A 26,332-nucleotide genomic window follows, 5' to 3' on the forward strand; every position below is an offset into this window, starting at 1 on the left:
TGCTCTAGTGTAATTTAGGAATAATCTATCAGCCATTATTAAAATGTTTACAAGATATCTGGAATAAGATTGTAAAAATACATTATTCATGAATCTTTTAAGGCATATTAATATTTATAAGCACATTATACTATTATATATCTCAGATTTCAGGTTTTGCCCTCTCTTGGGGCAAATGAGTTTTAGCTATCAGAGCTGCTGATGAAACTCACCATCTGAGCCCTTTTAATCAAAGTAGTTTTCAGAGTGCTGATTCTAGATCAGCTCTGAGGATTATCAAAAAGCTGCTGTGCAATGCAGATAGGAAGAAAAGGCCCGGGTCAATACAACAAATGCTTCCTTATTTACAATGGGGTCCTAAAGTCTGAGAACACAGATGTCTGTGGAATCTCTAATGCAAATCAAATCTATACTAACTTGGAAATAACTAAGTTTTAGAGTAAAAAAAAAAAAGAAAAAAAAATTGACATAAAATGAACAAGAAATATGTACGATTCTGCACTAATACTTCAAACTCAAACTATAATAATATGAAATTATATAATAATTGTCACAATCCCAGTCTTGTGGTCCCTTGTTGTGTAAAGGACTTTTATGTTGAACTGTTATATCCATGTAGGAACAAGACTCCACAAGAAACACGGGAGTATAAATACACAAAGGCTAACAAGGTACAGGTGTAGGAGATTAGTAGTCATGGAAACAAATTAGGGTAACTATGAAAACAAACAAGGTAGACAATGCAACAAGTGAAAACAGGAACTAAACACAGGAAGTTAACATGGAAACAATAGAAACAGAAAATGAACTTCAACATAAAAATCCTTTATACAACAAGGGACCACAAGACTTGGATCGTGACAATAATACAGTATAATATAATATAATATAATGCAGTCTTCAACAATGTGATTATCTGATGAACTTCACCTGTAATCTGTTCTCAAAGACGTTCTAATTGGGGTGAGGTTTTGGTAAATTCCTCATGAAAAAAAAAATCAAAGAGGTAATGTTACCCAAAGTAACCCTGTTTTAAAAGCAATAAATAAATAAGCATAAGCATAAATAAAAGTATGATGACTCACCTAAACAGCATAAAATTAATTAGTTTCATTTTAAAAGCAATATTTTCTTAGCACCTTGATGACTGGGTAGCCATATTTATGAAGCATTAGTATTAACGTAGTGTTTCGGTAAAAGCGGAAACATGGGCCCCCAACGTCTCCATTAGCACTCTCACAAAGGCCTAATTAAACTCTTCGACACACAGCATGTTGTCCCTCCTGAAGAAATAAATGTAATTAAGAAGGGAGGTCCCCTCTGCCCTCATGTCCCCCTGGAGCCACACTAAAACAGAGCTTTCTCACAAACTCTAAAAAGTGTGCACTACTGGGAGAAGAGGAAGTTAAAAATGTGGAGGAGTGTTTTGCTGTGAGGCTTTGTAATAATATATATCCCTTAAGAGCCGTTCACACAAAAAAAGATATATAGTGACCAAAAAAAAAATGGAAATGATTCATTTTAAATGAGAGCTGGCCATTTCAGGCATCCTGAAAGAGACCAGAAAATTGAGTTCTACTACTACAATAAGGTCCAAAAGAGACAGCTAGTGAAAATGCTTCTATTTTATAACGAATTAAATTTTCAGCATTTGAGTGAATGCCAGAATGTCCTAGTATTCATTATGTCTCTCTGATTGACAGCAGCACTCCAGCTGTATGAACTCCACAAGTTTGTGTAAAACTGGATGATCCATGTTATCAGACTGATTTGAAGTACGCATTTTTGTGTTTCAATGGAAGCATGTGGACATGTGACATTTTCGCCAAAGGAAATGAACTGAATTGCTTATTTGGTTTATTTCACCAAGTACAACATGTTCCTGGACCAACATCTTTGTTTATCCTGGAACAACGTTCCAATCAACCGATCAGATTTGAGGGACAAGTTTACAGTTTATGTCAAGATTAGGCTTACAACCAGGGCTAGGTGCTTCTACATCAGTGTTATTCACATATTATTTCCCTCTGATTTTAGGTATAAGTTATCATTTTCGGACAAGAATGTTGTTCCAGGATCAACAAAACATGTTGATTCAGGATCATGTCTAACTTGACCAATTAGTGACCTAAAAATAATGCAGAATTCTCTACTTTACCTCATAACTTTTCTCCACTTTAAATGTTACAAAAGCTTAAAACTGTGTATTTTTTTAAGTTAAATTAAAAATAAAAATTGGTTTCTGACATTTGGACCAATTCAACTTGATGTTGCAATAAAATATGAGCAGCAAAATCCACTTTTCGATTCATAATTCCGTTTCTCATATTCCAAAAATCCAACATGCTTCAGTGGAATCAGTTTGTGTGGGCCAGTAGAAACCTATTCCTGTTAACTTAAGTAGAGCCCAGTGACCTCTAGTGCTCAACAGCGGTACAAATAAAAACGTGAGTTTATGAATAGCCACTGCTAATTTCAGTACAGTGCTGGATCTGAAGGCACAACTTTTACCCACTGTGACATCTACTTTTCCTGAGAAGTTACAAAAGACTACAGACATGTATATAAAAATCTCAGTCGACTCTGCACAGAGTAAATGTGGCTAAACAGCCGAGATGAGCTTGTTTAAGGGGATGAAATATGGGATGAGTCACGAAAGACCATTGAATGGATTATCTTGCAGTGTGAAAAATAATGTCTTCACGCCAATTCCACATATTTTACCTCAAAGATGATGAGCACATAGACTCCTGCCAGGATCAATCCAGCGATAAGCACCTGTGTTTCCACGGTTACATAGAGCGACTGGTGAGTCATGGACAGAGGGACCACCTGACTGTCTAACAGAAAGGCCTGCACACTGATCAGAATAGGAGCGCTTGAGGGGAAGAGAAAGATAGATTACAGATGTGGAGATAGATTAAAGCACATTCCATGACAGGAACTACCGCAAAACCCACATTATCACATGATCACATTAACTGAACTATAAGCACAATTTAAAATCTGATTAACTTAAAATCTAAAATCTAACAGTTGTATGACAAGATAATTGTACATTTTCAATATCCAGCAGATGCAATAATGTGCATTGTATAACATGAAATGTCTTTGCATTTGGTCCTGGATTTTACAGTTTATTAGTGGAATTGTCCAGATCTTATGTGATGAGGAATGTGTAATCGTACCTGCTAACCATTTCAAATGTCCTTGTTCTCAGAATCTGGTCACTTCGTTGGGAATGCAATGGTATAGTCCAGTTATAAAGCACCTGTTGGAAAAATCTTACTGTTTATAATGTGAATGTTTAGGCTATTAGGCTAAAGACTATTTGAGAGAAGAAAATATTTGAAAATAGAAAATATTGAAGAAAATATTTCACATAAAGCATCCTCCAAAAGTATTTGGATACTATTAAGTGACACCTTAAAATGTATAAATGCCTCTACATGAAAATAATAATATAACAATATTATATATTATTATACATATACACAATATTATATTATTATATATTAATTATTAATATTATTATATTATATTATATTTCTATTCATTAAAGAATCCTGGAAAAAAATTGTTTCAAAATTGATAATAATATGAAATGTTCATAGAGCACTAAATTATGTTAGTATTGAAGTATATATATGTATATTAGAATGATTCTAAAGGATGTAATGGCTGCTGAAATTTAGCTTTGTCATCACAGGAATTAATGACATTTTAAAACATAATAAAATAGAAAACAGTAACTTTAAAATGTATTTTATTTTTATTTTTTACTGTTTTTTCTTGTATTTTTGATCAAATCAATGCTGCCTTGGTGAGCATAAGAGACTTCTTTCAAAAACATTAAAAAAATCCAAACTTTGTATGGGTTTCAAATGATTAAACAATAGATAAATTGTTCAAAATTAAGAAAGAATTTTGACACTGTCTGGTTGCCATACATTGTGGAATGTGCCTATAGTAACCACAGGTGCAAATCATCACACTGAGTCTTTAACTATTTTAATATGAGTTTATTCCGCTGGTAGGATAAATCGCCTAATTGTTCCTGTCGGCTGTGTTGAAACAACTCTAACCTGCTGAGCTCTTCTCCGGCGAGGCCCAGCCTCTTCAGTCTGCTCCACTTGGATCAGAATATACTCCTGGGCCTCTTGTACTGCCTCTATCTCTCCCAAAAACGGACCACCAACCTGCAGCTTCAGCAGGGAGCTATCACGAAAATCAGTAAGATTCATGGCTACAGTGATCAGTTAGGTTAAGGAAAACTTCCATGGACTAGGGATATAAATGAAAATACACAACACAAAATATCCAACAAGCGTAAACCTGAGTGCATCGCAAACAGATGTCAGCTGGCCATCGTTTCATTTCGGACAGACAATCCCCTCCCACCAGCAGAAGGTACTTTGCAGCACTTCAGTGCATTGTTCACTCTTCTCATTCATCTCTACAGCTCTGCAGGACTCACAGATTGCCGCAAGTATCAGGCAGATCTGTTGTTATGCACAAAGTCATAGGCAAGACTGTTACCATGACACAGGCCGCTGTAAATAGCAGATGGTGAGATTGTCACAGAGACGGAAATGAATTAGAACAGCCCTTCAGTGCAATCTCCGAACCAAATATAAAATCCCTGCAGGGTCTGAGGAGTTAGCGCAGTGGCACGCATCATCACAATATTTGACTTGTGCATTAATGATTCTTATTTATCAAGTCAAAGCAAACCCATACAATGCAGATTCTCTAAAGTACACAAATGGCGAGGATACAGAAGCTCTCAGTAGATGAGACTGCCAGCATCCTCCAGGGGCTCTCCCTGTCAGGATACATGCTGAAAAACAGCTGATGATTCAAATAAATATAGTTATTGTCACAAAGACAGACAAATAAAATGAGATAAGCACGTAATAGAATCATAAGTGCATATTATTCTACATAAGAAGAGAAAACGTTGATCAGGTCTGTATAACTTACTGAACAGAGAACAACAATGATGAAGATGGTGAAGACTGTTGCTGTCCTTAAGCAATATCTGTAAAAGCAAATGTAGGCATTTGTTATGACATCTACTTTGCAACAGAAACACAGTTAATGTCCCAGACAGTTGTTTTCAGAGGGGATTTTGAATTAAAATGCTACAGTAAAGAGCTTTGCACAACCATTTCATATTTTCTGCCTTATCCTACTCAGCATTGTTAACTTTGTTTAACTTTAGTTAGCTTGGGGTCGGTAAGGTTTTTAAATGTTTTTGAAAAAAGTGTCCTATGCTCACAAATGCTGCATTTATTTGATAAAAAAAAAAAAAAAACTATTTTCAATTAATATGTTTAAAATGTAATTTATTCCTGTTATGGGAAAGCAGAATTTTTAGCAGCCATTTCTCCAGTATTTAGGGTCACATGATCCTTCAGAAATCATTGTAAAATGCTGATTTGGTCCTTAAAAGCCAATTCACACTGCACAGAAAGGCACGTTTGTTGGGTTTTGTTGGATCATTGTGTTACCCCTTTTGGCGTCTGTTGGCGTTGGTCAGAGTTTGTTTTCACCTGACTGAACATGTTCAATCAGTGTTTGTTGGTGTCTGTTGGGGCAGTGTGAACATGACAGTTATTTTTCATAAAATTCTAAATCCAACTGCCAACTTGTTTGTTGGCGTTTGTCTGTGCGGTGTGAATTGACCTTAAGAAACATTTCTTATTATCATTAATGCTGAAAACAGTTAATATTTTTGAGGAAACTAATACATTTCTGTCAGGATTCTTTGATTAGAAAATGAATATGAATATGAATAAAAAGTTCATAATAACACCAATAGTAGAAATAGTAGCATGTCACTTTTGATAAATATAATGCGTCCTTGCTGAATAAAACAATTAATTTCTTTAAAAAAAAAAAGAAAATCTTACTGACCCCAAACTTTTGAGCGGTAATGTATGTATGCCATACCTGATGGGGGGTGATAGTTTGAAGTAATGTTCACATTTCTCCATGGATGTGATGTGGGAAAGACTGGTCACCTCACTACCCAGCCTGCACCTCCTCTCCAATTCAGCAGAGTTCGCCTCCCATGATTCCTCTCCAGACCCCAGGCTGGGCTCATGCATTGCCATGTAGGTTATACTGCACAAAACAGTATAAAAACAGTGGGTTACACACTGTGGTGCATGCAAAATATTGCTGTTTGTTTGAGCTGTCAGAGACAACTTCTGGCTCAACCAAAGAGTTCATGTGTTTGGGGCGGGATCTGTTTAGTGGTCAAATTAATCAGTTTGATCTGGGAAACCTGTTTGAAACTATCATTATTTCTTGATGCCGCTAGTTACATAGAAATGAAACACTACCTCTAGGATAACTTTTAATAGCATCCAAAGTAAAACATATGGCTGATTAACTTCTGCAAGTTGAAAGCGATCATTCATCTAAATGCTAGCAGCCACACAAAAGAAATTAAGACCAACGAAAGGTGTTAAAAGCCTGTTATGCTACACAGTTCTGGAGAATCCATGCTAAGACAGGATACAAGTTCCTAGGCATAACTAGAGGTTTTTGTGTTGATTATAGGCACCAAGATAGATTATTCCAACTGAGAACACAATATAATCGCTAGCAGCATTAGCATTCAGCTCACTGCCCTATGGAATGAAAAATGTATTACCAAGGGCAGCAGATAGCAGCCAGCCATATTAACACTACAGTTTACTACATGTAGGCTCCCTGATCTCAGAGGTCTATGGCGGTACTGTAGGGGGCCCACCAATTGTTTGACATCAAACTAATTTGTGAAAAACTGAATTATGTTAAATACATTTTAATTTAACTTCAACTACAGCAAGAAGCTAAACATCTGCAATGTTTCATAATTAAAATATAGTGTGATGTACAGTATATGAACATTAAAAATTATTATTTTAATGGCTTTGGAATCATGACAATAATTATAAATATGAATATGGTACCATATGTTATTATAGGCCAAACAAGCAATAAAGCAGTGATTCTCAACCTTTTTTTACCTCATATATCCATGTTTTTCAAGACTAGGGGAATCATTCAAATCATAGGGGAATCGATCAAACCTACTGGACCCCGGCCCTATGGTCGAGAAAGACTGCAATAAGGGTCCCAGAGGAGACTGGGCCTGGATTCTCCTAAGATTTTTTTCTCTATCCCAAGGTTTATTTTCACCAATGGAGTTTGGGTTCATTGCCACTGTTACCTTTTGGCTTTCTTAGCTGGGGACACTTAATATTGGGCAATATTATTGATTTGAATGCACTGACACTTTTTTTGACACAACTGAGCTGAATGATGGCATCACTGTTTTCTCCAGAGCTGCTTTATAGATTAATTAAACTTATTCCATAATTTATGAACTTTACACAGTTATTGAATGGTACTGAATTCTGAACACTGAACTGATTTTAACTGAATAATGGCTGTTTACTATGGTCTTTTTAGAGCTTCTTTACAGCAGAATTAAATACTGTTTGTATCACTGAATCATTATTTTCCTGTTTATCACTGTAAAGCTGCTTTGAAACAATCTATTGTATAAAGTGCTATATAAATAAAGGTGACTTGACCTTACATAGACAAACAATGAATACATTAAAATCCTTGTATGATTCAATTTGAATTTTCATTATCAATGAGAAGGCTTATCCTACACATCTCAACAAAATTAGATACAGGTGTAATCCTTATGCCTATGACTCTTCAAACATTGTTACATAAAAATCACTGGCTTAAGTGAGCGCTTTTAGTTCTGGTAGGGATGCATGGGTGAATCAAGGACACATGCTGAGGAAAACAGGAAAGGAATGGAACAATAAGCAAAATGACAAAAATATTGAAGAACTAAGAACTATAGTTGCTTCCCACATAAAAATATGGATTTGTATATAAAAATACAAAACATTTAAAATGGAAAATTGGGGATTCTTATGCAAATAACATGGCTAATAATAACATATACCTAACTGGTTAAGCAAACTGTTTTTTCAGTCTGGTATCAAATTCAATCTGCTGGAATCATTCCTGATTATTATAGAGGCTGACAACTGAGAGTGCAGATAGAGAACTGCAGGCAGTGTTTGGTATAATTAAAAAGTAGCTACATAGAGGTCAAGACCACTTCAAGATATCAAAATGCCATACATTATGTGAGGAACTGTTTGCCTTCAACCTGGTAATATATAAAGTAATTGTTGGAAATGAAGGTCACAAAGCCACTTTTTCTCATTACTAAATGAGAACAAGGTCGGTAATAATAGACCCGCAGGTAACATTCATACAGCTGTTCTGCAAAAGCCTCCTTGACTAAAGCCAAGTCAACAGGTCTTTAGAATCTGCAACTTTGGAAGAAAGATGGAGAAATTTCCTGTGTATGATTGGTTAATGCTATATAATAACTTGCAAAAGAATAAGATATTCTGTAACACTTAACAGATGATAAATGAACATTGAAATAGCCAGAAATGCAATTACAATTTGATTAGTATAGTTTGGTATATAATTATAAATGAATGCACATCAACCTCTGATCTTGTCAAAGCATTATATAATGTTTGCAATTGACTACTTGAAAAACGTTATTATGAAATATGAGCTACAGTGGATTTTATTTTATTTTATTTTATTTACAAACCTTCATTGAACTGTTTACTGCTGAACAGAAAAGAAAACAAGAACTAAAGAACAATCAAAAATGAAATACTGTGAAACCAACTAGGAAATATACAGTAGTCTCACCTGTCATTTTGGGGGAATGTGAGAAGGGGTGACCGTTCTGTGTGGTTGGCTTGGTTGGATTTGCCTTTCAGGAGGTTTACCATGCCGAAGCTGTGCCTGGAAACAAGGAGAGAACTTATTAAATCCGAGCATGATGTCTGTCATAAATAACATCTCAGCCACATTTAGAAATCAATGCTTGACATCCATTTTTAATGACTCTTCTATAAAAACTGGCAGCTGAAATAAAATGGAACTAAAAGTCTTTGAGCAGATCTGAAAGTCATTCTTCCTTTTTGGTCTGTTTAGTCATCTTTACAGCACTATCAAACATCTTGGTCTAATGTGTCAAACAAGGTCTAAGCTAAATGATCATAACATAAATGTAGATTTGCAAACAAAGCACATGCACAGATAGAGCCCAAGTGGTGCTCAAGCACCTCCCCTTTTTCTCTCTGACTAGACAAGTGCCCTTTTACACCAATGGCATCAATTCTCAATTAAGTGTGTGCCCAAAAACTGCATTAAAGGGATAGTTTATTAGAATTTAAATGAAAATTCTGTCATAATTTACTCACCCTCAAGTTGTTCCAAACCTGTATGAATTTCTTTCTTCTGCTGAACACAAAAGAAGATATTTTGAAGATATAAAATATCTTCTTTTGTTTTATTTAAGTATTTATTGAATAAGAAAGTAATTTAAAGTTGTTCTACAATATGTAACTAATTTAAGTTTTTTTGATGAGATGAGATTAGTGGCCTTTTTCTCACTTGAGCACCTGCCCCTTAAAATGTCTGTGCATGGCCCTGACAAGTTACACGTCCAAAATGTTAATAGCAATTGTATAAGTCATCCTTCTGATCCATTGTGTCCTCCTACAGCTGTCTGTAGGCAGGCTGTCTTGATGATTTAACTGACACCTCATAACTTGTCAGGGTGGATGGGCATCAGGTGGTGTGCAGATTCACAGAGGCAATAGTGTGTTATGGTTATGACAGGTTTAAGGACAACATCATCCTGCATGTCCAGGCCTTGAAGACTGAAATAATGCTCTGACCTTGGTTTACATGCTATAAAACATAGTGGCACAATGAAATAAATCAAACAATTGCTTTGTTACCTTTATCTGTGCCAGTGACAGGCTCATGTAATGCATGAATCCCTCACAAAAGTCAGTGCCACAGTGTCATGATTGTAAAGTATTTATCTTTTGTGTCCATAGTGTCTTGCACAGGGATACATTCATTTAGACAAGTTGCATTTCTCTTGGGCCTAGAGCAAAGGTTCCATAGCAGTAAAGCAGGGGGTCTGCCATTTTTTCCATTAAAAATGACTTAAGAGACAGTATTAACTAAACAACTAAAACAGTGACACTTTACAATAAGGTCTCATTAGTTAACATTAGTTAATGCATTAATGAATGTATTGTACACTGTTAGTTAATGATAGTTACAGTATTTATTCATATTTGTTAACATAAGTTAATACAACTGTTCATTGTTAGTTCATGTTAACTCATGTCTGTTAAATAATATAAACATAACACTTTTGTTTTTTTAATGTATTACTAAATGTTGAAATTAACATTAACTAAGATTAAGAAATGCTTAAGAACCAATGTTAAAAAAATTGAAAATATTACTAAAACTAAATGTTTTATTGTTCCTCCCAAAATAAAATGCATTAAAATTAAATTGTTCTGTATATGGCATGCATCAATAATTATTATTTAAATGGTTTTTCAATATAAGCATCATAAAAAGTAGGCTATATATGGTATATATATATAGTACTACATGCATACTGTAGTGTCAAAATAATATATTTCAATATAATTTTAGCCACTGATAGTATTCCTTCATTCAGTAATCACACTTTATCCTCTCAACCTCCTCAGACAAGGACATCTTTATTTACTGTAGTCATAAAGCAAACATTTCACATCTCATATACTAAATGACTAAAAAATCAATATAAGTCTCAAGAAGAAGAGGGGAAAGAGAAAGGATTGGTTCTGAGCTATTAACACCAGTAGTGTTGATATTTTTTGGCCTGTATGAATAGAACAGATGGAAATTCAGAGAATTCTGCAAGCTAATTACTGGAGCCTCTTCAGTAATGTAATAATCGTGGAAAATTCTCTGTTTGTCGTAATAAATGACAGTTTAAATGGGTAAAGACCCTTTTATCTCTTCAATTGGCTCTGAGTTTGTGTGTGTGAGTTATGGAGAAGTCTTTGCAAAATGCCAAAATAGATCAATGTTGCTCAGCATAGGCCAGACTATAGAGTCAATCCCAGTCCAATTCTAACGCACCATTGGGCAAATCCCAAACCTCAGCTGCTTAGCAGTACAGAGGAATCAGACAACTCACCCACCCCTACAGATGCCTCAGCTCACTGCAAACAGCTGGGACGGGGTATGTGTGTGTGTGCCTGTGTGCTCCAGACAAGACATAATAGCCATGGCCTCCAGGATATATCCTGGTGTTGAGTTTGGGCAAAAGGGAGATTAGACAGGATATTTCAAGGCCTTTAATCCCGCTCTCTGCAGTTACACAACGGAGAGGAGATTTGAAATGTTAGCTCACCGAATGCAGGATTTATAAATGAAGTAAAGCCTTCTCTTATTGTGCCTGGATCTGAGTGTGTGAGGTCCAGATGAGAATGAAACGAAAGAGGGGGGAGTACATAACCCAGTGGGACACCTACCATACTCTGGCCTAGAATACAAGTCTAATTTAATACTACCCGAGACACTCAATTTCATTCCATGTAAAGACATTTACAGCATTACAAAAGTTAACATTAGTTAATGCATTAACTATAATTCAATAACAGTATGCAATACATTTTGTTACAGTATTTATTCATATTTGTTAACATTCGTTAATACAACTCTTCATTGCTAGTTCATGTTAACTCAGGTCTGTTAAATTATATAGACAGATAAAACATAATTTTAATAATGTATTAGTAAATGTTGGAATTAACATTAACTAAGATTAAAAAATGCTTAAGAGTATTTTTCATTGTTACTTCATGTTAACAACCAATGTTAACAAATGTACTTCAAGTAACCAATGTTAACAAATGGAACTTTATTGTATGCATTAATAATTAATTAATATTTAATACAAATATTATTTAAATGGCTTTGCAATGTAAGCATCATAAAAGAAGTATATAAATATGAAATGCTGTTCTTTTGAACTTTCCATTCATCAAAGAATTCTGGAAAAAATTGCATCACCCACAAAAATACTGAGCAGCAGAATTGTTTTCAATGTTGATTGTTTTTTGAGCACGAAATCAGCATATTAGAATGATTTATGAAGGATAATTTGACACTGAAGAATGGCTGCTGAAATTAAGCTTCATTTAAATAATAAATTCTCACAATATTGCTGTTTTACTGTATTTTTGATAAAAAATAAGTGCAGTCTTGGTGAGTATAAGAAATTTTCAAAAAAAAAAAAAAAAAATCATACTGAACAATTCATGTGTGTATATAGAGATTTTTTTCTGTACTATCTGAAATTTGCCATTGTTATATAACAATTATGGCATATTTCCCATAGAACAGATAAAGAGAGAGAACAAACAACTATTAAAACTTTCTATATAATTAAATTATGGAAAATATCCCATAAGGCTGAAAGAGAGAGAGAACAAACAACTATTGAAATGCATATTTTTTGATATGTTGTGTGATGTGATCAGCTGATTTCATTGAGAGCACTGGTTATTTAAAAAAATTCCTGCAGGAGAGCAGTCACGAGAGTAGAACCAGATCTGATCTCATGCCTGACTAACAATTAATCATGTGATGGCTGATCTAAAACCGTGTCTAATCCGAAAAGTGTCACAACCAAAAGCTTAAGATTAAGACCCCCATCGCCATATTCTATAGTACAATCTCACACACATATTTTACCCACATATACACAACATTTGCGTTACTACAGTATTGTGACTCCACACGTGAGCACCAATCCTCTTTAGAGTCGATTAGCAGCTGTTTCACACAGAAAAGCTCTCACTAAGGGTTCTGGGGACCTTATATGCCAAATGGGTTCAGCTGAATGTCGCAGTCATAATAGTGGAAGTGCAATGTTACAATGAATTCGCAAAGCACATTTTGCATTAGGATATCCGCTAAATTAATGATTTTCCCAGCCATGAGGTTTCTTTAGAAACATATCTTGAAGGTGACATTTTTTTTATGTTAAAAAATGCTTTCTCCTACAACAGTTTAATGTGCATAGACAAATATAAGCAATAGACTGATCTCCCTGAAGCGTGTAAACACTGTGGTACTATCAAAACATTGTTCTGTTTGTGCTTTACTTCTGGTCAAACAATGTGTTTGAGGCGGGACTGCCTGTTTGTCCAAATCATTTTTGACATATAGGTGGGTTGAAATCCTCCTGGGAAGTTTGTATTTACGAGTTAGTAATTTTTTTCCATCAGATGCATTCAAGTCACTTTTATACCAAAAAAAAAAAAAAATCTACAATAATTTTTTAACTCTACTTCTACAAAAAGGTGAATAAATAATGCGCATCAGGTATGTTTTTGCTTTTTTTCCCCCATTTATGAAGGTACTGAAAATGTAATTAGTGGTGCTTGCTGAAAGCAAGGCATCACTATTGTTATTGCTCATACTTATTAGTGGTGCTTTTTTGAAAGCATCACTATTGTTATTGCTCATACTTATTATTCTTCTTCTTATTAGTGGTGCTTGCTGAAAGCAAGGCATCACTATTGTTATTGCTCATACTTATTATTAATGGTGCTTGCCAAAGGCAAGGCATCATTAGTGTTCTCTTGCATACTTATTATTAGTGGTGCTTGCTGAAAGCAAGGCATCACTATTGTTATTGCTCATACTTATTATTCTTTTTTTTTATTAGTGGTGCTTTTTTGAAAGCATCACTATTGTTATTGCTCATACTTATTATTAGTGGTGCTTTTTTGAAAGCATCACTATTGTTATTGCTCATACTTATTAGTGGTGCTTTTTTGAAAGCATCACTATTATTATTGCTCATACTTAGTGGTGCTTGCTGAAAGCAAGGCATCACTATTGTTATTGCTCATACTTATTATTATTAGTGGTGCTTGCTGAAAGCAAGGCATCACTAGTGTTCTCTTGCATACTTATTAGTGGTGCTTGCTGAAAGCAAGGCATCACTATTGTTATTGCTCATACTTATTAGTGGTGCTTGCTGAAAGCAAGGCATCACTATTGTTATTGCTCATACTTATTCTTTTTTTTATTATTAATGGTGCTTGCCAAAGGCAAGGCATCATTAGTGTTCTCTTGCATACTTATTATTATTAATGGTGCTTGCTGAAAGCAAGGCATCATTAGTGTTCTCTTGCATACTTATTAGTGGTGCTTGCTGAAAGCAAGGCATCACTATTGTTATTGCTCATACTTATTAATGGTGCTTGCCAAAGGCAAGGCATCATTAGTGTTCTCTTGCATACTTATTATTAGTGGTGCTTGCTGAAAGCAAGGCATCACTATTGTTATTGCTCATACTTATTAGTGGTGCTTGCTGAAAGCAAGGCATCACTATTGTTATTGCTCATACTTATTAGTGGTGCTTGCTGAAAGCAAGGCATCACTATTGTTATTGCTCATACTTATTATTAGTGGTGCTTGCTGAAAGCAAGGCATCACTATTGTTATTGCTCATACTTATTATTCTTCTTTTTATTATTATTCCACACAAAGTTTGGCGCGTAACTCGTCCCGCACCGTTTGTCACAGATTCATGAATGAGGTGTCAAATCGACCGGCTCATTGAGGAGAGGTGTGCTATGACTTTTATAAGCAATCGGGGGGGCGGTGTTCGCCCCAGGGGCGAAAAAGCGGCCCAAAAAGTCCCAATGACTTAACATTGCGACGAACTTTGAGCACTCGTAGCTCGGAGCGAGGATTTCGCAGAAACGTGTGATTTACCACATTTGAAGAGGCTAACAGACTCTGTAAGAGCATACCTCACAATGGGGTAAAAGTTGCACCCCTGGGGGGCAGGAGCTGCCCAAAGTTGCCCCATTGACTTACTATGGGGAAGGAACGTCCCGTGAAACACACATGCTTTTCCTACTATGGTAAATTGCATAGGGATTTTCTATTGAACGTAGCTCTGGATCACAGTGTCATAGAGACAAGGGGGCGGGCTCATTTTACTCAGACGACCAATCAGTCTCTCAGGCTCATTGTGAAGCTATCAAGCCACGCCCTAGCAACCATTTAGAGAACCTTAGCAACAAGTCCCATAGACTTCCATTGAAAGAGATCAAATGGATATCTCTGGACTGAATTGTCATAGAAACATGGGGGTGGTCTCAGTTGACTCGGGGCAGCAAACAGCCAATCATGAATCACCTCAACACTTCCTAGCCCCTCCCTAGCAACCATTGTCAAGCACCTTAGCAACCAAAATCCAAAGAGGGATATCTTCCATTCTGAATGTCACAGAGGCATGGGAGTTGGTTTATATCATTCATAGTGACAAGAAGCCTTTGCAGTTTCATCATTGGTAGCTGCCAAGCAACTCCATAGCAACCAAACAGAGTACCCTAGCAACCATTTTACAAGACCTATATCTCTGCATCAGAACATCATAAAGAGATGGGGTTAAGACAAGTTTGACTCAGGGCAGCAAACAGCCATTTATGAGACACCACAACACTTTCTAGCCCCGCCCTAGAAACCATTGTCAAGCACCTTAGCGACCAAAATCCATAGAGGGATATCTTTCATTCTGAATGTCACAGAGGAATGGGAGTTGGTTTATAATAATTCATACTGACAAGCAGCCTTTAGAGCAGACGTCAGCAACCTAAGGCACGCGTGCCAACACTGGCACGCGGAGGGTTAATCGCTGGCACGCAAGCAAATGCGAGCGAATTCAAATGCGAGAGATTTCATTCAGATAAAGTAGTCTACCTGCACACAGATCTACATTTTGATGTAATAATTCCTCATAGTAAAAAAAGCTTATTTTATTAAGTTAGGAGTAGAGATGCACCGATTGATCCGCTGGTGACCGAAATTAGCCGATTTTCACGTGATCGGCCAGTCAGTCTGACATATGCCGATTTTATGCCGGTCAAATGCACTCGGGGTCCCCATGATTAACATCGCGCATCGCGCACATGTGCACACGGAACGCATGTAGGAAACCTCGTGAATTACGGCCGTTTCACGCATATTTTTTTCGCCGTGTTAATCAATGAGTGCATTCACACCGGGAGCAGGAGCAGCGCGCGTGAGCGCCCAACAGGAGCGTCGCGTGAGCAGCAGTGAAGCGAGGGTTTCGCCGCCGAGTCTATTTTGTCTGCGCTGCTCACGCTCAGTTAAAGTGAAAGCACACATTTGATGGACAAAATAAATATGATTTCAAACAAAAGTGCCCAAAATGCACAGAATGTGCATGTATAGTGTGTTTTAACAAGAACTGGATTAGGTTATGTCAGAAATAAAAGAAAATGAAGACTCAAAAATATTTATATAAAATTTACCCATTTAAACGTACAGTATGGGATTTTTTTCTCCACTAGGGGTCGCTAACCTATTTACAATAACAAAGGCGTAGTTTGATGACGCAACATTTGCTAAGAATTATGGATCTTGTCGTCAACGTCAAGCCGACCGATCTAATAATGTTTATGGATGACTGAATACATCGATGCTTTTATCATGACTGTGATATGAAGCAGTTCGGGATTGCTAAGAGACAGCTATCAGCTCCAAACGCGACGCGAGTCCTGCGGATATAAAAGGAATATGGACATTTCATTCTACCGAACTACACGCAGAATTACTACTCACAGGTCAGTTTATTAGACAAATTAAACTTGTGAGGTAACGCAGCGCTGTTTCACTTGGTCTAACATTACACTAGCACACTAAACTGCATTTGAATGTGTTGAAATGTATGTGTTAGTCTGTCTGTATGAGACTAGCAGTAAACTAGATCAACATTAGAATAACATACAGATCATATTCTGACATTTTATCATTGTTGAACTATATAACATTGATTAGTTTTATGTAAATGTGCTCACCTGTTTAATAAAGTACATGTAGGAGCGGTCGAAGTCTCGGACGTGGAGCTCTCGTTTATATACTGTCTATGGGAGCTCTCGGCATCTCGAAAACACCGCGCTGATATTGATTCTCGTTTTAGTTCTCCTTTTTTATCCAAAGTCTGCTTGCCATGGTCCATAATGTTTGAACGAAACAACAACAGCGTGCAGATAGATAATTGCGAACTACAGTGGTCCACATCTGTCGTCTTGGTTACTATCAGAGGGCTCTGGTTCATAACTCTGGTTACCATGGCAGCACGAGCGGAAACCAGGGACAACGCGGATATGACACCATTGACTGCGACAAAACGGAAATAAAGAAACGTCCCGTGTCTTCGAATTAAATAAAAATTTCTCCTGGTTTGAAAGTTGTTGGAAACAGTCGGGATAATGTAAGTACACAACTAAAAAAATATATAACATAGATATAGTGATTTTTGCTATTTTTAAAGCAAAAAAGTTACATATTGTGCCTTTAAACTTGTTTTTATTATTCAGTTTGGTTAAAAGGATATATTTTATAAAAATAAAAAAAAAACTTTACAACACACAGAAATATATATATATATATTTCTGTGTGTTGTAAAGTGGTTAGAAAAAAATAAATCGGAATCGGCTAAAATCGGTATCGGCAGGTCAAACTCAATGAAAAATCGGAAATCGGAATCGGCCTAGAAAATTGTAATCGGTGCATCTAGGAGTTATAAATACTATTAAATTCTCTATCTAAATCTAAAACAAATTTCAAGAGAAATATTTAAATTTCTGTACTATTTCTGTGTAAGCCATTATGAAAATGTTTGTGTATTTATATGAGTGTGTGTGTATGTAGGCTATGTGTGTGTTGTGGCACAGTGATGAACTCGGGAACTTAAAAATGGCACTTTATGACAAAAAGGTTGCCGACCCCTGCTTTAGAGTTTCATGATTGGCAGCTGCCAAGCCACTCCCTAGCAACCAAACAAAGTACCTTAGCAACCATTTTGCAAGACCTATTTCTCTGCATCAGAACATCATATAGAGATGGGGTTTGGCTCTTTTGACTCATGCTAGCAGAGAGGAATTCCAACATGCTACACATGCTAGCTGTGAATAGCTACATGCTAATAGCGATTAGGTAAGTGCTAATCATGCCAAGAAAATGCTAAGAACTCCAATAGTAATCATCTGTGACAACTACTAACCACTTAGTAACACCATAGTAACCACCCATAATACCTTAGCAACCACCCTGAACACCCTAGCAACTGCCTAGCAACTCCCTAGCAACCACCCAAAATACCCTAGCAACCATCTAACAACACCATAGCAACCACCCAGAACACCCTAGCAAAGCCCTAGCAACCACCCAGAATACCCTAGCAACTGCCTAGCAACGCCCTAGCAACCACCAAGAATACCCTAGCAACCGCCTAGCAACCAACCAGAATACCCTAGCAAACGCCTAGCAACACCATAGCAACCACCCAGAATACCCTAGCAACTGCCTAGCAACACCCTAGCAACCACCCAGAATACCCTAGCAACCGCCTAGCAACACCATAACAATCACTCAGAACACCCTAGCAACTGCCTAGCAACATCCCAGCAACCACCCAGAATACCCTAACAACCGCCTAGCAACACCATAGCAACCACCCAGAACACCCTAGCAACTGCCTAGCAACCACCAAGAAAACCCTAGCAACCGCCTAGCAACCACCCAGAATACCCTAGCAACCGCCTAGCAACGCCATAGCAACCACTCAGAACACCCTAGCAACTGCCTAGCGACGCCCTAGCAACCACCCAGAATACCCTAGCAACTGCCTAGCAACACCCTAGCAACCACCCAGAATACCCTAGCAACCGCCTAACAACACCATAGCAACCACCCAGAACACCCTAGCAACTGCCTAGCAACGCCCAAGCAACCACCCAGAATACCCTAGCAACCGCCTAGCAACACCATAACAACCACCCAGAACACCCTAGCAACTGCCTAGCAACATCCTAGCAACCACCCAGAATACCCTAGCAACCGCCTAGCAACACCATAGCAACCACCCAGAATACCCTAGCAACTGCCTAGCAAAGCCCTAACAACCACCCAGAACACCCTAGCAACTGCCTAGCAACGCCCTAGCAACCACCAAGAAAACCCTAGCAACCGCCTAGCAACCACCCAGAATACCCTAGCAACTGCCTAGCAACGCCATAGCAACCACTCAGAACACCCTAGCAACTGCCTAGCGACGCCCTAGCAACCACCCAGAATACCCTAGCAACCGCCTAACAACACTATATCAACCTCCCAGAACACCCTAGCAACTGCCTAGCAATGCCCTAGCAACCACCAAGAATACCCTAGCAACCGCCTAGCAACGCCATAGCAACCACTCAGAACACCCTAGCAACTGCCTAGCAACGCCCTAGCAACCACCCAGAATACCCTAGCAACTGCCTAGCAACGCCCTAGCAACCACCCAGAATACCCTAGCAACCGCCTAACAATGCCATAGCAACCACCCAGAACACCATAGCAACCACCCAGAACACCCTAGCAACCACCTATCAAAGCCCTAGCAACCACACAGAACACCTTAGCAACCACCTGAACAACATGAATAAGCCATATCTCAGCACCAGAACATCGTACAGACATGGTTGTTGGCTTGTATGCAATCATGTACAAGACCCTAGCAACCAAGTGGCGAGTTTTGCCACTGCAAGCACCACTTCACATTTTCTTCAGGAAATGTACATTCTAGTTGTAATGTTTTATTGTAATTGTACAATACTATCGTATTTTGTATTTTGCAACATAGCTAGATTTATAGCTACAATTATATAACAATTATATAAATTTAATTTTAACAAAATTACCATCAATACCATCTATTACATCCACCATGTTTTCTCACTGACACACCCCCAAACTGGAAACTCTGGGCTTAAAGAAAGTTCAGTTTCCCCACTTGATATTATGAAAGTGTAACGCATTTCAAGTAATTCCACGAAATCAGTGCCTTTTCAACTTTGAAAAATTAAAATATAAAATAAGTTTAAACAATTTTTTTTAAATATCCATTAAATGAAGACAGCATAAAATAACAAGAAATCGTATTGTGCCATCTCAGGCTATGTAATTTTTTATTTTATGACTATTTATCTACCTCATGTTTTGATATTTTTGTCATGCCTGTTACAGACACATGCGTTATTATATACTATAGTTTTAATTAGAAATATGTTATAGTTTTCACATATATGAGCAGTATTTTAGTCCCTCTTTTCACTGGAATTGTTTCAAAATTTAGATTTATTTTTTCAATCTTATATTTGTCATTCAGATGACCAAGAATATACAAATTTTGGAGGGTGATCACATGTCAATTAAGAAAAATATATATTTTTACAAGAGAGATATTAAAAGAAGGGCTTTGTCAAAAATACAATATAGATAGGGTTACAATGGAAAAACTTGGAAGGCCATTTCAAATATAATTTTTATATTTTTTATGAAATTAATGACAGTAACAGGATTGACATCATAGTAACAGGACTGACCAGAGTAACAGGGATGACAGGACACACATTCTTCAGCGTACACTGCACATATTTGTTTACATAATTTTGTAAAGTTTTACCTTTTTTAATTGTATTACTTGACATAGTTGTATTAGCGAAGCACATTACATTTCTAAGAGATCTAAAGATTTAAAGGTGCCATGTGTCAGAATTGAGGTAAAAATATCCAAAAAATGAGCTACACGCATCAAAAGAATGAGAAGAAATAAGGGCAATGATGTCATTAAAAAAATGACAAGTTATAGTGCTGCAGAGATATCAACCTGAATTAGCATTAGCATTACTAGCCACGGCCCGACAGGTGTCGTAATACCAGTTTCGGCCATGGGAGGCGGTATGCGGGCAACATAACCACCAGTCAAACATGCAATACACGAATAACTCGCACGGCTTGTGGGCGTACTTGAACCTGATGTCAATCGTGTGGAAAGTAGCCTACTGTCCACTACTACATTCAAATAAAATCTGATAAAAAAAAGGAACAGAACCAGAGTAAACATTGGCACTGCTTTTCATCGCTGGAGACAACTAATGGACATGAAAGAAATGAGGTTCGACTCCGAACTTGCAACATTTCTTTTGGACTGGTAAGTAAGATGCTGTTAGTATTTCGTTAGAAGTTTGTTTTATATGTTTGTGTAGTTTTTTCGGGAAGTTATAACATAGAAATGTATTGAAGGCTGTTCGATAAACGTATATATAACGTACATAAATATAGTATTGTAATACTACACATATATAGCACAATCTCTATAGCTCTTTTTTTTCTTGCCAACTAACTTACGTGACCTATATTATGTTTATTAAATGGCTTTCCTGAGGTAAATCTGACATAATTGTTCTCCAACTGTGTTATTGACCTCTTCACGCTGATAAAAAACACTGATTGGTCGATATTATGTATGAGGAATACATTTTTGTAAGTTGTAGCCTACTGTATCTTTTAACAGTGTTCGTGTTTTTTTACTATTAGTAGAGATGATCGGTTCACGTGCGCTAGGGATCTGTCGTGTAACATTTACAAGCGCCAAAATGGTATTGTTTGAATTGCGTAATAAAATTGACAGAATCTGAGAGCTGAGATTTTTTTTTTTATATCATAACCTGCTCTGTCTAGTCTGTCGGTCTCCGTGTCCTCTTTGCTTCGCGATTTTTCTGTGCGTGAGAAAATGGATGTGTGGCGTGAGAGCGTGTGAAAAGTGTCAATTGCGTGAGTCTCACGGTGAATGCGAGAGAGTTGGAAGCTCTGGTTACGTTGGCGCTAGCTTGGTCAACATCAGCGAATGCTGTCTGTCAAATTAATGTAATTCAAACTAACAATAACAATGTAAATGAACAAAACGAATATGAACATATTCACTGGTAAAGGTGAAGGGGAGTAGCTTGAAGATGTCATATTCATACTCTAGAGTAGACCAACTCACTTTCTGGAGGTATACTGCCCCCATCTGGTATGGAATGTGCAGTATGAATGTATTTTTTTTGACACAAGGCACCTTTAAGGGTATTGTAATTAGAGTAATTAGACCCATGCGTCCATCTGTTTGTCTGTGTGAGTACGTCCCCTCACAGAACTTAAAATATACTGATTTGGTTCAATTATTAGGCAAGGAAGATAATCAGATCTTGGTCTTTCTATGATCATCTGAAAACAGATGCTAACATTTGGTTTCACTTTCTTGAACATTACAAGATTGGGGCGAGGGTCTGCAGTCACCTTACTGCTATTGTTTGTAATCGCACTTACATGGATGAATTGACAATGAGTTATGGAAAAAATGTGTTTTATTGAGACTAATCATCTTTTCCTGGTCATTAACATGTTAAAACCAACTGGAAGTATTAAAACCAAACAACAACAACAACCAACACATAAAAGGAGCCAACATTTTACCAAAAGGCAATAAGGTAAAAAAAACTGGTAGCTTATGTTAAGCATAACATTTTTGTAGCTGTTAAAATAGAATGAGAACAGCCATACAAACTTCATGTTTTCACATTGAAGGAGGGAACAAATTTCAAAACTTACACAGATAAACTTTAAAAACAGTGTGGCTAAGGTGACACCTAATCTATGTCATCCCTGTTACCCCACATGTCAAAACCTGTTACTATAGCCTACAAAAGTAACAGGCCTGACAGTAACAGGTTTGATAAATTCAAGCTAATTTGCTAATTGCTAGCTATTAGGGCAAGGCCACAAAAGCACATGTTGTACACTTTGAAAGGATATTACTTGTAGATATTGATTACATTAAGTTAAATAAATAATTGTTTAAATTTATACTTTAAAAATCAGTAACAGTTTTGACATTGCATGATGTCCCCACCTCAGTTATACCTAATAAACCATAAAAATAGAGCATTATAGAAGAGAGAGAGAAACTTACTTGTTTTATAACTGTTGGAATAATGATTGAGAGATGATGTTACTTCCTGGAAGTGATGTCACAGGAATGTACCATTATTTTACAAGGGGTTTTTGGTGAGGGTAACAGGCATGACATGAAATCAGGGGACACCAATAAAATGGTTTATATTTTATTAAAAAATAATGTATATTTATGCCAAAACATTGCTTAACAGTGACACTATACTTAGAACAATATGAAAATGTGATTTTTGTATAATTTTGCCTTCAATTTGCCTTCAATTTGCAAATTAAAAGTCCTGCTGAAAAAGAACAATCACAGGGAGGGACAGGCCAAAAACCTTAACCCTTATCAGCATAAATGCAATTTTAATTATTTAAAATAATATATAAATGACTTTAATTTTATGTAATATTGAGGAAATAATACATAGTACTATTATGTTTTTAAATCACAAATTTATTTGTTGTTATAGTAATTCTACGTCTGATTTTTTCTCAGGGACACAAAAGGCACCAATTTCGTGGAATGACATTACTTTTTACTATACAACAAAATACCTTTTTCAAATAAGTAACGCAAGTTATATTGTTTTCCCATTTATTAACACCTCTCCCGTTCCCATGTTGAGAGAAATTGCAAGTAAGTGCAGAGTGTGCAGTGTACATGATGATTATTGTAGTTCTAGACAAAATGTAAGCATATATTAACTCATCTCATTTTCACACAAAAAATGATTTTGTATTCCTCAAAATTAATTAAAAAAGTGAAATGCAAACTCAGAATATTATGCAAACCTGCAATAATTAAATGTTACATTACACAAATACTGTATACTTTACATATTTAATCTCATTTTATTAACCAATGTCTTTGCTGCAGTGCTGACCTTCGATGATCCAATTCAACAATACCAATAAGAAAAAAATTACTGCGTCCTCTACTGTACAAGCGTGAATTTGCATTTCCTTCAGCCTGAGGCTTATTTCATTTAAATTTAGGTGTGAAAGGGCCTTTACATTTGCCAAAAATAGAACTTTAGTTTGTTTTTGTTCAAAAATTCAAAAGTAACGTAACACGTTACTTTCCATAACTAAGTAACGCAATTAGTAACTTTTTTAGGGAGTAACACATTATTGTAATGCATTAGGCCTACCTTTAAAAGTAACTTTCTCCAACACTGGTGGTGATGGCCTAAATTTATCTTTCTTACATGACTTGAATCCATAAATAAACTTGAGCCCTTAAAATTAAATTAAAGGGACACTCCACCCCAAAAAAAGTGCATTTCTGGTAGCATTTGAATGTTATCATTTGAAACATTTCTCCTTTCTTTTTTCCCCCCATATAATGAAGTCAATGAGATCCAGTGTTGTTTTGTACCTCAATGACTTTTGCTGAATGGACAAAAACAGTTGAAAAATTATTTTGTGTTCCGTAGAAGAAAGTAGTAATTTATGTTTGGAACAATTAGAATCAGTAAATGATGTATGAATTTTAATTTAGGGGTGAAATATCCCTTTAACGGAATTCAGATTAACTATTCGATAGTCAAAAAACCCAAGAACTAGTGTCCTACCTATCCTCTTGATGGACGTCGGTGTAGATTATGCAGTGTCCCGAGGGCATGGCTGCAGCCTGCAGCAATTTCTGTGCCTCTCTTTTCCCAGAGAATCCCTCCAGTAGACGAAGCTCATCAAAGTTGCCAGCTACAGTGTCAGACTTTCTGCTGCCCACCCTGCTGGATTGAGCCTGGCCTCCGGTTTGAGACATCTCCACCTCAATATTACTCTTATTCTCCAGGTACATCTTCACTCTGGCACACTGGACCACAACTGGGGGATAAGGGGGAACATTGAGGTCAACTTATCTTTTATTGCAGCGTAGGTGTCATATTTATGGTTACTAGCAGGTCTTTTGAGACTTACAATTCTAGATTTATATGTAAGAGACCTCTATAAGCCACATGTAGAATAATGTTGTACAGAAAGAAATATTTAGACATTCAGAACTGCATTGCGTATGATTTCATTCCATAAGGATCCACCTGCCCCATCTAGTGCTTCACATGAATATAGCATTAACACGCAAATAAAATTCAAATTTTTTCCCCATCAGGACTCATTGTGATTACAAAGACACGTTAGATATATGGAATAATATGTATTAATGCACAGGGTGAATGTCACAAACACTATTGTAAACCTTAAAGTGTATGGTCACATTTTATAGCCCTACAGGTCCCTGTGCGATTTTCAAGTCTCACTGTGCGTTCACACCTCCGCCGGCAAGAGCCAGAGCGTCAAAATTCATTCTCGCCGCCCTGCCAACAACGCCGTTGAAGGATTCGTGGATGCCCTGATGTAGATCGAATGCTTGGGTCTTTTTTTAAACTTTAATTAAAGAGGCCGCAAAGCAAACAAGCATGTTGATTGTTATTTGTGCAGACTGACCACAAGTAGGGCACAAGTTAACCTCATGAAACTTTTAAATGTGAAAGTAAGAAATTGATCAATGGAAAGAACTTAACAATTACAGTGACATGTTTGCTAACTAAATAATCAAATTAAAAGCCATTTGTGTGGTGTGGTTTTTGTGTTCATGTTTAAGTGCTAGTCTAATTTGCATTCCCGCTGAAAAGCAAGCATTCTAGCACGAAAATGTTGCCTATAAGTAGTGTTGCGCGCCTTCTTATCAAATTCACATGATCAACCTCTCCTCTATCTTGCTTGGGAACTAATGTGGTCAGAATCAAAGTTTACAGGACTGCGTTCTCTGGAATCCTCTCAAGCGGAGGACTTCTACATTCTGATTGGTTGCTGCCGAAACGCGTCATAGCTCATTAACATAAAGTTGACCTGAAGCTGTGTTCACACTACAAGCGACTTTGTCGCTGCATGTCGCCAGTGGCTGGCGGTGTGGTCGCTAGTAGGCGTTCCCACTACTGGTTGCCTAGTAATGTTTGTGAGTCCCATTCACGGATGTTACTCCATATTGTAGAACAATCCGTTTTCTTGCCGCTAAAAACAAACATTTTGGAAGGAAAAGTATAAATATAAATGGAACCAGTACATAATATTAAAGATGAACGAGAAACAGCGAGTGCTCTTTGCCATCGCGGCTATTTAACTGCAGCAAATGCTGGTCTATCTGGGTTCACGAAAGCATTCAGGCTCGGAGTCAGTACGTACAGCGAGTACCACCATATGTACACAGAGACATATCATACATTATAGGACTGACTGCTAAAATGAGCTTCTCATTCTTCTTGCCTCGGTCAGACTCGGCACTGAAGAGTGACGGATCACTCGATTCAACGACTCTGATTCCATATGAGGGCGCTCACAGGACGAGTGCAGAATGAATGGAGGTTCTCAGGATATAATTTTTTGTCTAGTAATTTGAATGTTGTATTCGAAAGGAGATGCAAAGAAATTACACATTGCTGGGTGTTAGATTTTTTAGAGTCACTTATTTGCTTTAAAAAGTCTTTCAAAATGTCAATGACGTCAGAATGCTGACGTCATTAGCAGAATGCTA

General features: G+C 36.9%; 1 protein-coding gene across 1 annotated transcript in view; it reads right to left on the minus strand.

The window, feature by feature from the left end:
- Positions 1–26,332, minus strand: part of oca2 (oculocutaneous albinism II) — a 100,774-nt gene that overhangs the window by 64,279 nt on the left and 10,163 nt on the right. The window contains exons 2-9 of the mRNA XM_084128008.1: positions 24,372–24,627; positions 8,761–8,856; positions 5,956–6,129; positions 4,984–5,041; positions 4,779–4,851; positions 4,086–4,246; positions 3,189–3,271; positions 2,725–2,878 (exon numbers count right to left, since the gene is read on the minus strand). Coding sequence (XP_083984134.1) covers positions 2,725–2,878; positions 3,189–3,271; positions 4,086–4,246; positions 4,779–4,851; positions 4,984–5,041; positions 5,956–6,129; positions 8,761–8,856; positions 24,372–24,601 — 1,029 coding nt within the window. The 5' untranslated portion in view covers positions 24,602–24,627. The remainder of the gene's footprint in view (positions 1–2,724; positions 2,879–3,188; positions 3,272–4,085; positions 4,247–4,778; positions 4,852–4,983; positions 5,042–5,955; positions 6,130–8,760; positions 8,857–24,371; positions 24,628–26,332) is intronic.

The sequence above is a fragment of the Abramis brama genome (genome assembly GCF_963993115.1).
Source record: "Abramis brama genome assembly, chromosome: 11".
NCBI lineage: Eukaryota > Metazoa > Chordata > Actinopteri > Cypriniformes > Leuciscidae > Abramis > Abramis brama.